This window comes from Peromyscus leucopus, chromosome 3 (genome assembly GCF_004664715.2).
Source record: "Peromyscus leucopus breed LL Stock chromosome 3, UCI_PerLeu_2.1, whole genome shotgun sequence".
In the NCBI taxonomy this organism is placed as follows: Eukaryota; Metazoa; Chordata; class Mammalia; order Rodentia; family Cricetidae; genus Peromyscus; species Peromyscus leucopus.
The window spans coordinates 60,815,617-60,826,868 of record NC_051065.1 but is presented as its reverse complement, the minus strand read 5'-3'; the positions used below and the strand labels follow the sequence as shown (position 1 = coordinate 60,826,868).

The 11,252-nt window shown below is 53.9% G+C and overlaps 1 protein-coding gene across 4 annotated transcripts; it reads right to left on the bottom strand.

The window, feature by feature from the left end:
• Nucleotides 1-2,907: 2,907 nt before the first annotated feature.
• Repin1 (replication initiator 1) lies at nt 2,908-7,877 on the bottom strand. 4 transcript variants are annotated; one of them, XM_028879607.2, is made up of 3 exons: nt 7,735-7,877; nt 6,809-6,932; nt 2,908-5,643 (listed from the first exon to the last, which is right to left on the bottom strand). In XM_028879607.2, exons 1-3 carry the CDS (start codon nt 7,771-7,773, stop codon nt 3,983-3,985), a joined length of 1,824 nt encoding a protein of 607 aa, XP_028735440.1. In that variant the 5' UTR covers nt 7,774-7,877; the 3' UTR covers nt 2,908-3,982. The 4 variants fall into 4 exon arrangements, with proteins under 4 accessions (XP_028735440.1, XP_028735441.1, XP_028735442.1 ...); XM_028879608.2 differs by having other exon boundaries at nt 2,908-5,640; XM_028879609.2 differs by having other exon boundaries at nt 6,809-7,003; nt 7,735-7,857.
• Nucleotides 7,878-11,252: the final 3,375 nt, after the last annotated feature.

The window sequence follows — 11,252 nt, the reverse complement described above, 5'->3', positions numbered from 1 at the left end:
CGCCCGCGGACGAGCGTTCGTGAGCGGTCAATCTGTGCGCCGGGCACTGCTGGGATGAGAACGGTGGTCTCCGGCGGCGTCCTGTGCTGGGCGACATTACGTCGTCCTCCCCTGTCCACCGGGTGCCTCGGATCTGCCCGCCTTTGCGTGCTCGGCCTCCCGCACAAGCGCGTGTTGACATCTGAACTCGTAACATAGGTGCGGGGTCCGGCAGTAGCTAGTATTCTCGTGGTGCTACTGGTGTCGGTCCTGGGAAGCCGTCGCGGGCCACCACTGTTAGGAGCCCTCTCGAGAGTATGTCCATTTTAGTGTGGCCCTTTTTCTTTATTCCCTGAGAGCTGTGTTCAGGTGACACTGTACACGCCCGCCTGTTAAACATTGCAGGACTCTTGTACCTCATGAGTATGCGATGAGCCATGGTCAGCACCTCAGCAGACCACAGTCATGATAAACGATGTGTGGTGCTGTCTGGGAGTGGCCTTGGAAATCGTTGCACTCGAGAACTTTTTCTAGCTGAGGAAACAGGTCTGAAGAGGTTACTTTACCGCAACAGGTTTCACTGCACTCTAGGGTTCAGTTGAGTGAAATATCTTCAAGCTGCTAACCCGGTCCAGGCCACCAAGGAGGGTGACTGTTTCCAAACACCTTCAGGGAAGTGTTTTCATCTCCAACCACTTCCATCCATCTGAAAGAACTCCTCCCACTCCTGCCTTTAGTTGGGTCAAAGTTGGGTAAATTCTCTCACTCCAGGCTTAGGAACCACGGTGGGGTCAACTGGAGAGAAACTGCATTTTCTCTCCAGAGCTACTTTGAAGGTGCATTTGGAACCAAGATGGATGACTTTCTACGACCCCTGCCATGGGACCAATCTGCAGCTGATCAATCTGGGCTTGCTCTAAGCCCAGCTGCTGTCCAGCTCTTAAGCATAATGGAAACTGGGGTGGAATTTCTACCCATTTCCCCACTGACTTCACGTGCAGTAGTCACGAGAGAGACTTCTCTGTTTCTGGACTTTGACGTATTTGTCTGTGAAACAGATGAATAATTTTCCACCTGCTTGTATATCTTTCTGGATTTTCATTCCTCTCTGAGCAGCATTCTAGTTCCAGATCTTCCACCAGCTAGTGTGGCCCTGGAACAGCAAGCAATTCCACTCCAGAGTGAAAGATTGAAGCACATCTGGGAGTATTTCCCACCAAGCCAAAACAGGGCAGCTGAAAAGGCACAAAAAGAAATGGCTGGGAGAAAATCCTTTGAACTTCAGGTATGAAGAGAAAGAGGGGCCAAGAAGGATATGTAAAGCACATAAAGAGAAGTTGCATGTGGTGGTGCTTGCTTGGAATCCCAGTGCTTGGGAGGTAAAGTTCAGAGGATCAGTAGTTGAAGGCCAGCCTACCTTACATAGTGAGTTCAAGGACAGCCTGGAGCTATGTTATATCCTGTCTCAAAACAAAACAAAACAAAACAAAACTACATGGGTGTTGATACACATACATATATACACATACAGGGAGAACCTGCATTATAAAATTTGTGTGTATGTGTACGGGGAATGCATGTGAAGGCCAGAGGACCCCAGCAGGTATCTTCAGGCACCTGTTATCTTCTCAAGACAGGGTCTCTAATTGGCCTGGAGCTTCATCAAGCAGCCTAGGCTGAGGTGACCAGCAAGATGCAGGGGTTGCACTACCTGTGGGATTACAATTGTGAGCCACCACACTCAGCTTGTCACATGGCCCCTGGGAGCCAAACTCCGGCTGGTCCTCATGCTTGAAAGGAATATGATCGACAAACCGAGCCATCTCCCCAACCTCAATATTAACCAAAAGCAGCACACAAATTTACTTTTTTTTTGATATGTAGTGGAAGTCAAGAGTGAGAGGGGAGCTGGGGAGATGGCTGACTAATTAAGACTAATTAATGCTGCTCTTGGAGAAGACTTGGGTTTGGTTCCTAGAGCTCACACAGTGGCTCACAACTCTCATAACTCCAGTTCTAGAAGGTCTAATACCCTCTTCTGGTCTAGCCTCCACAGGCACCAGGTACACACATGTACACAGACATGCATGAAGGCAAATACATACACATATACATCTCTAAGAGAAAAGGGGGCAGGAGCAGACAGACGAGTCTCAGCCTCTAGTAATCAGCATTGCAGGATCATGTGCAAGCGTTTGCATGAATTTAAGGGGAGAAGAGCATCCAGAGCAGCCCATCAGCAGGATCAGGTAGAACTTCTTAGCAAAGTGCATTCCCAAAAAGTTAGTTATTCTTATGCACCACTCTGTGTAGGGATTGATGCAGCTCACAGGCAAGGGGCCTATGAATGCCCCACAAGAGCAGCATTCAGCTGTGTGTGAAACTATCCATGGTGGGCCTGCAGCAACCTGCCACGGAATCCCTTTTCCCCGTAGGGAACCTGCTGATTTTGAGCTGACCCCAGAGAAGGCTGTGCTCATGTGTGGATCTGTAATCAGTGTGGGGGTGTTAGCTGAAAGCTCTTTGCTGCTCAGAACACCTCTTTTCCCAGAGACTCTTTGTTTTTTCATAACAACCTGACAAAGCTGCAGATGTGACCGCAGTATGTAAGGTTCACCGTCCTTCCAAGGAAGCTCTCAGTGATGTGACATGAAGGCTGAAGTTGGAAGAAAGCAATGATAGTCTCTGGCCCAACATTCCAATACCTTGATTCCAAAGTAAGCATGTTTGTTCTCTGGTGCTTTTGCACACACCTGAATTTGCTCAAGCTCAGGTATGTCTAGCTCTGCCTCCAGGAAGGACTGGGAGGAGAGTATAAGGCACTCAGCTGCTGTCAAAGCTCCCAGAGCCTGACTTCTTTTTTGGAAACAGAGTGATGTCCCTTCCCCTGTCACCATAGCTCCCACAGAAAGGAACACAGCCAGCCACTAGTTCTAAAACCAAATCTTTATTCTTTAGTTTGAAAAGGAGGGTAAATGGTTCTTTTTCGGTCCAGAGAACAAAATAAGACCCAGTGGGCAGAAATCATAGGAAAGCAGAATCCAATCATTATAAGTAAGGATTTCTAACAATTCGAATCACCCTACAATAGAACCAGAGCCTCTGGAGGTAAGAGTGCCCCAGCACCGAGGTGCGCGGGTGGAGGCTGCATCCACACCCAGGAAACCTTAAAAAGAAAATCTACCCAGGACCTTCCCTGCAGTCAAACCCCCAGCATCAGAGGGCTAGGCTTTCCCAGAACTCCTGAAGCTCTGGAAAGAGTTGGGGAGAGCCAGGGGTTTAAACGAAACCACCAGGGAAGCCCTCTACTCGGGGAGGAAGGGCTGATAAAGCCAGGCAGGTGAAGGAGTAAATAAATGCCCTGGGAGGATAACCTGAAGTGGATGGAATTGCTAACCGAGGATGGGCCTCGACACCTCTAGGTACCTGTGCGGGAGGCATTGCAGAAGGGTACTGGTTAAAAAAAGAAAAAGGAAAAAGAAACAGCTCAGCTTCACCTCTCCGGCTGCCTGACAAGGCCAGCAGCCGGCTCACCAAGGTGTATCCAGCTGGCACACTTCCCTGCCCCAGGATTCATTTACTAGTGACTACACCACACCTACTTCCAAAAAATGACCTGAAGTAACTCATAGTGAAGACTGGGACATTAAGGCGTCAACACCAGAGGTGGAGTAGCTCCCTTCCCACTGGTGGCTCCTCTAGCCGAGGATTCAAAGGGTAGATGGAGCTGCTATTGCTACTTTTCCAGGGTACAGGGCAGTCTGAGTTGACCTTACAAAAACCAGGTGGGGGCCTGCTAACTCAAAACCAGGTCCCTGCATTCTAAAATGGGTTCCCTGACCACCCGGGGAAACTCCAATCCTGAACAGAGGCCTGATCACTCCGCCTCTTCTATCCCCCTGGGATGCCCTCCAGACGTGTCAGTGAAGGCACCCCACACGGGCCCTCTGCCATGCTATTGCCAAGGACATCCAGGCCTGTTTCCCTCAGCCTATGGCCCCTCTTAGGCATCGTGCTGCTTCTGGTGCATCAAGAGTCGATCCTCGTCGTCAAAGGTCTGACCGCAGATGGCACAGCAGAAGGCACCATCCCGGATGTGGCTTTTCCGGTGTGTGATAAGGTTGGACTTCTGGCTGAAGCTGCGGTCACAGTCGGGGCAGGCGTAGGGCCGCTCGCCCGTGTGGATGCGCCGGTGCGACACCAGGTTGGACTTCTGACTGAAGGCTTTGCCACAGTCTGGACACACGTAGGGCTTCTCGCCGGTGTGGATGCGCCGGTGTGCTGCTAGGTAGGGCTTGTGGCGGAAAGCCTTGCCACAGTCGGGGCACACGAAGGGCCTCTCCGGTGCGTGGTCGCGCCGGTGGGCTGCCAGGTGGCTGCCCTGTGAGAAGCGGCGCCCACACTCCTCGCAGGCGAAAGGCCGCTCACCCGAGTGCACTCGCGAGTGAGCAACCAAGTGTGTCTTCTTGCCGAAGTTCTTGCCGCACTCGGGGCAGGTGAAGGGCCGCTCGCCTGTGTGCTGTCGCTGGTGCAGCCTCAGGAAGCGCTCGAGACGGAAGCTGCGGCCACAGTCGGCGCAGCTGTGCAAGAGCACTGATGCCTCGGCCGGGGTCCGCGGGGACCCCAGGGGAGCCCCAAGTGCAGGCTGCACCATGAGCTCCGTTGCAATCTGGGGACTCCCGGTGCCCAGGGCGGCCTGCGCTGAGACCTCTGAGCGCTTGTGGATTTTGCTGTGCGACAACAGGTTGGGTTTGTGGCGGAAGCGGCGGCCACACTCGGTGCACGGGTAGGGCTTCTCGCCGGTGTGTATGCGCCGGTGCGAAGTTAGGTAGGGCTTGTTGGTGAAGCGTTTCCCGCACTCTGGGCACTGGTGTGGTCGCTCGCCAGTGTGCACACGGCGGTGGGCGATCAGGTTGGGCTTGTGACGGAAGCGCTTGCCGCAGCAGGCACACTGGAAGGGGCGGTCCACGGCATCTCCGCCCGGCCTGGGGGCAGCCACTGCCGGGCGACCTCGGGGCCGGGGACCTAGGGCCTTGGCTGCTGCCTCCTCCAGGGCCTCAGTGACGTGCACCCGCTTGTGAACAACCAGCTGGTCCCACTGGGCAAAGCTCCGACCACAGTTGCCACATATGAAGGGCCTAGCCTCAGGGACAGGGGGATGGCACCTCTGCAGGTGGGCTCGAAGCTGCTTTTGTCGCCAGAAGCGCCTGTCACATCCGGGACAAGTGATGGGCCGCTTTGCAGCTGAGTGAGCCCGGAGGTGTAGTACCAGGGCTACCCAGCCTTGGAAGCTATGCCCACAGAGGTGGCAGGTGAAACCCAGATCAGGGGTGGCAGAGGCATGAACCTGAAGGTGCAGCGCTAAGAAGGGGGCGTGGCGAAAGCGCTGGTTGCACTCGTGGCAGGGCAGCGGCAGCCTGGCCTGGCACCGCCGAGTGTGAAGCCACAGGGCCACCCAGCCCGGGAAGCGCCTCCGACAGTGGGCACAGCGATGGGCCTTGCCTGGTGCTTGGCCTCCTGGCTGAGCTACTGACTTGCCCTGGTGCCTCAACCCTCTTTCGGGCTGGGGGGACTCCTGGGAGGGCCCAGAAAGGAGCCTGGGCTGGACTGGGCCCATGGCCATGGTGCCCCTGCAGCGCCGCTCCAGCATCGGTTCTTCCTCTGCTGGGGGTGGAAAGGCACAGTCACTGCACGAGCTGACCCCCGTTTCTCCCTCCCACCCCTAGAAAGGCTGCCCTCTAGGAACTGCTAGCACCATTCTATTCTATATGCTGGTCTTGAGTTTCTAAACGACATTTCAAGGATCTTTATATCTTTACTGCCTTGGAAACTTCCAGAAGGGAGACATGCTGTCACTCCTTGGGATTCTCACAGGTATTACCTAGTGTCAGGAGGGCTTACAGAGAATACTCCAGCGTCTCCCTACTGTGCCTGGCCTATTGTAAACCCGCCTGTTACCTTTCCCATGGCAACCCTTTCCTACCCCATGAGAGCTCTCCACTTGACACGTGAGGCGAGTGTGGGGCTTTAAATGGTGGTAGTACTTGCCTGAGGTGACACTGGAAACCACTAGCAGACCAAAGCTGGGGGGACAGGTCTTGTGAACCCCCAGACCAGTATGTGTTCCTCTTAACACTGAGGTGTGCAAAGATCTTAAAAACCATCTGGCTAAAGCCTTGAGGGAGGTACTTTCAGCCTCCCCAACCCCAGCTCTAAGCCTGGAGGGAAGTGGGAACCGCCTTCCTTCACGAGGGGAGCAAGGTGCCTCTCCCAGCACAGACTAATGCCAGGCCACCACTTGTCCAGACTGCCCACATTCTGCCTACCAGCCCTTGTCACCCACACCCAAGTGATTACAACTGGGACACTGGGGAAGGAAAGTGCTTTCCAATCCAAGGAGCACCCACAGTCTGCTGTGGGGAGGGAGGGGACAATCCCTGGTCCAGCATCTCTCAGGGGGACGAGGGATTGTTGGGGTAAGGAAGGGGAGGGAAGAAGAGACTGTGATCTCTGTTTCCCTTGCCTGGTGCTGCCCAAACCTGGCCAAGGACTGTCCATATTCAGCTATACCACAGCAGGGGAGCCCAGATTCCAGAGTCTCCTGCACGGAGTGAGTTCTGGGGTGGCAGTGAGACTCCCCAGGGACCGTTCACGCCTGCTCAGGAGCTCTGTCCAGGGACAACCTCCCGAACTCCTTCACAACCAGCTCTCTTCTGGGGGACTGGCGACATGGATCACCCCCGCCCCCGCTGCCTGAACCCGGGACTCCTTCCTTCCCCAACACTGGAGCTTGGGTTTGTTTGAGGACACAGGAAAGGCCAGACTCTACCCTGGAGAGTGCGGAGCTGGGGATGAGGCGTTTTCCAGCTCCTCGTGGGGACGTTCCTGGGGAAACTTCTGCCGCAGCGCCTGCTTCGGCCCACACTCTGGTAGCCCCCGGATGTCAGAGAAAACTGTAGCAATAAAGACATCCCTATCCCCATGGCAGAGCTCAGACCTCTAACTGCAGAGAGGTCAGCCTTACCTGGGGAAGGGAGAGAAAACCTAGGTGAGGCTCCGCGCTCGGCCAGGCAGCTCTGTGTCCTCACCCAGTCCCTCCCCCATTCAAAGCCACAGACTTCTGCCTTGAGTTCCACACCCCAGCTTGGCAGAATGACCTAACGGCCACTGGACGAAAGCATGAATATGGCCCTTCACCAGGAAGCACAGTGCTGCCTTTGGGGGGCCACCTCCTAGCCTGGAAGGGTCACAGACGAATTCTTGATCGGTGGCGACGATCTTTCTCTGTGGCCAAAGGCCGACCGACCTAAGCAGTAACTCAGGAATCCCTGCTGGCTCCCCTTCCCCCACTCTCCCCGCAACAGAAATTCCAGGCCTGTGGCCCGAGGGTCTGCGCGGGGCGCGCCAGTGTGCCCAGGACTCGGCCGGGATCCCCTTCGGTATCTAGGACAGCCCCGGGTGGCGGCAGGCCCACACCCCCCTTTTGTATTGGTGAGTGTCCTCTGTCCACGGTCGCTGGCACGCTGGACCGGCTCCTACGAGGGAGCGGGCCATCTTGGGTCCCACGCAGAGCGCAGCCCGCGGAGCCTGTGCGCAGGTGCGCTCGCCCGGCGCCGCAGCACTCCGCGCCCCCCCCGCCCCCGCCCCGCGCGCGCGCGCGAACCCCCAGCCGCACACACTCACGGTCACGCGCCCGCAGGTGGAGCTGCCCCCGCGCGCCCTCCGTGGCCCCTGCGCCCCTGCTCCGGGCCCTACCTCTCCCGCGTGCCCTGCGGGGACGCGGCGCCCATCCATGAAGCCCCCGGCCGGCCTCTGCGGCCCGCTCCCCGCCCCGCCGCCGCGACAGCGGCAGGTTCGAGTTCACAACTGCCAGGCCCGTCCCCAACCTCCCCCCTCCGGGTTCCCAGCGCCACGTGACTACAGGAGCTGCGGAGGGTCAGTCTCGGCTAGGCGGCCGCGGCCTGGGGGCGGGGCGGGCCAGGTCACCCGCGCTTCCCTCCCGCCTGGGCGCACGGCCGGGGAGGGCCCGGCTCCGTTACCATGGCAGCCACCAGCTCGAGTTTTGGCCACCGGCCGGAACTCCAGTTTCTCACCCCTCTGTCCCAGCGAAGGACGCTCGCCCCTGGGTCACCTCGTGGCCAGGCTGTGGTCAGTGCGTCTGACCCACCTGCACTGCCTTTTTAAAGACTCAGGCCGAGAGAACTGGACAGGGCACCACCGTCGGTTCCCCTGGCATCGAGCCCGGGGCTTTGCCCAGGCCGCTCCTGCTTGGGGCTGCTGCGGGGCGGCCGCTCACCAGGGCCACAGATCCCATGGCAACCCAGTGCACCCCGCACGCACCCGGACGGAGAATGAATGGCCCGCGACTGTGAACCCTGCAAGGCCCTCTCTTCCCACAACTAAGATCCGGAGTTGCTCGCTCTCTAGAGCCGCAGGCCGGGCCCAGGTGGCTGTTGGCACAAGTGGGTCATTTACGCTTGCAAACGCACAGCAGCCAGTGTGGCGTCTGCGGGGGCAGGTGCAAGCCTGTGGTGATGACTCACCCACTAGCAGGTGGCCTTGGCTTTCCAAAGGAACCCCATCTTGGAGCTTCCAGACCAGCGCAATTTCGTGTCCTTTCATGCTTTCAACAAAGACAAGTTTTGAATTGTACAATTATTTTAAAAACACTTTTAAAATCTCTCCCATACGTAGGAAATAGAGGGCCATCTAGCCCTTTCATATAATAGCCTCCTAGAGTCAATTACATTCGGTGTTTTGACATACTCTGATGCTCTGAATAGCATTTTATGTTGGGGTTGCCTGAGGTAATCCCTTGCAACTGTATATGCTGGCTCGTCACTTAAGATATTGCAAATTTTCTCCCATTTCATTGTTCTTTTATATTTTTTCATATATTTTAATGGCTACATGAATATACAAATAGATTACAAATTGCTATATCCTTATAGATTAATGTTTCACTGTACATGCCCAGTATCGGACTTTGGGAGGTGGAAACAGATGGTCAAAGACAAGGTATGTATTTTTAAATGATCATCCAAAACTTACTATCCCCGAGAAATGACCACTTTCCCATTTCCTTGACAACATGGGCTATTTTCCCAAAGTTAATTAAAATGACTTTGTTTTGGTTTTTGTTTCTTGGATTGCTGGTTTGCTGAACTGTTTCTTTTACATGAGTTTGATTTTTTTTTTCCAGTGTATGCTATGACTTTTGAGAATTTGTCCTTTGTCCAATTTCAAGGTTGGGAAGTTGGTTTTGTTGTTTGGGGTTCATGCTTGAAGGTGTTAATCTGTTGTGTATGTGGAAAATGTTTTCCCTTAGACTGTTCTTTTTTGGGGATATGGGAAGCAAGGTCTCTCTATATAGCCCACACTGGCCTCGAACCCAAACCTGGAATTACAGTCATGTCTACCACACTCAGCAACTTCAATTTTTGAAGTGAGAAAATTTTGGTTTTATGTGCTGAAACTTGCCCATCCTTTTCTTTCTGATGTTTGCCTTTAGATTTGTGTTTAGAACGTTATATCCTCCATCCCGTTACTCTTTGTTTACAGTTTTGTTGCAGAAAGTGAATTTTAACACTTCAGTTTCAGCATTCCCTACAGCGAGTCTGTCGTGTTTAATTTGATTTTCAAAACTTGTCTAGAATCACTCCTCTGTCTTTCCACATGAACTTTAGAACTTGTCAATATTTGGAACCCTGTTTCTGTTGGGAGAGAACAGAGATGTGCGCACTCATGGAATAGATGCACTGTCGGGGTCACACTTGCCTCTCACTGTGGAGTCGCTGACATGTGGGCTGCACGCAGGCAGACCTTTCACTCTTCCTGTAAAGTGCACCCCAGACTGCAGAGCTTCCCATTCAGCAAGCATGGGTGGAGCATCCGTGGAGCATATGTCCAGCACAGTGGTTGCAAAAGAATATGCAGTAAGACCCCCCAGTCCCACCTGCATGTTTTATAGGGATGCGTAAACCCTCAGGGGGACTTAATTTTGCGTCTGGTGTGGTGATAAACCCCTCTCACTGCCGAGCAGTGGTGGCACACACCTTTAATCCCAGCACTCTGAAGACAGAGGCAGGCAGATCTCTGTGAGTTCTAGGCCAGCCCGATCTACATAGTGAGTTCCAAGACCAGGGATACACAGAGAAACCCTGTCTCTAAAAACAAAACAAAAACCCTCCCCTACACATCTCATTTCATCCCCTCAACAGCCCTACGAAACAGACTCTCTGGTCCTCACTTGACAGATGACACAGCTGAGCCTTGGAGATGTTAGAGGGCTAACTGGGGGCCAGACTGCTGCATGTGGGTGACGGGGACAGGGGCAGCACTACCCAGCCTCACCCTTACCCACTGCAGCTGTGTGCAGAGGTGGGGGGGCAGGGAAGAGGGGGCTTGGGGGGCGGGGGAGCACCACATGCTGGGCCCAGCAGAGTAAGTGTGAAATGTAAAATGCTTGTGGTTAATGAGTGTGCAGATCTGATGCCTCGAGATCACTAGAGTTGATTACTGCATTTTTGCAAGAGCCCCTCAAGCAGACTTCATACACTCAAAGAGACCCCTCCGTCACATCTGTGATCAGCCCCTCTCCTTTCTTAAACAAGGCCCTATATCAAGGCCTTTGAGGGTCACCTATCAGATATCCTGCATATCAGATATTTACACTATGACTCATACCAGTAGCAAAATTAAAGTTATGAAGTAGCAATGAAATAATTTTATAACTGGGGGTCACCACAACATGAGAAATTGTACTGAAGGATGGAGCATTAGAAAGAACCACAGCCCTAAAGCATTCCTTTTCTCCTGACCCTGGAAAGAAGTACCTTGTTCCCCCTACCATTCCCATTCAGTAGATGTGACCTGTGCTTTTTTCTCAATAAAAGAGACAGAGTACCAGCCTTGACTCTGCAAGGGGAAATAAATGTCAGGGACTTGGGCAAAGATTCCTGAGCCTTTGTACTGGTCAGAAACGTAACGCCTTAGAATTGGGGGCTTCAGCCTGTGCTGTGGATATTGTTCTATATAAATAAAACACTGATGGCCAATGACCAGGCAGGAGGTAGGTGGGACAAGGAGAGAGGAGAATTCTGGGAAGCGGAAGGCTGGGGGAGAGAGACTGCAGCCACCGCCAGGACAAGCAGCATGTAGAGACTCTGGTAAGCCACCAGCCACGTGGCAAGGTATAGATTTATAGAAATGGGTTAATTTAAGATAAAAGAACAGTTAGCAAGAAGCCTGCCACGGCCATACAGTTTATAAGT

Coding starts and splice junctions, on each gene's coding strand:
- Repin1 (XM_028879607.2), bottom strand. CDS start 7,773: ATGGATGGGCGCCGCGTCCCCGCAGGGCACGCGGGAGAG. Junction 6,933..7,734: donor CCGCAGGGCACGCGGGAGAG/GTAGGGCCCGGA, acceptor TTATTGCTACAG/TTTTCTCTGACATCCGGGGG. Junction 5,644..6,808: donor CCAGCTCCGCACTCTCCAGG/GTAGAGTCTGGC, acceptor TTCCACCCCCAG/CAGAGGAAGAACCGATGCTG.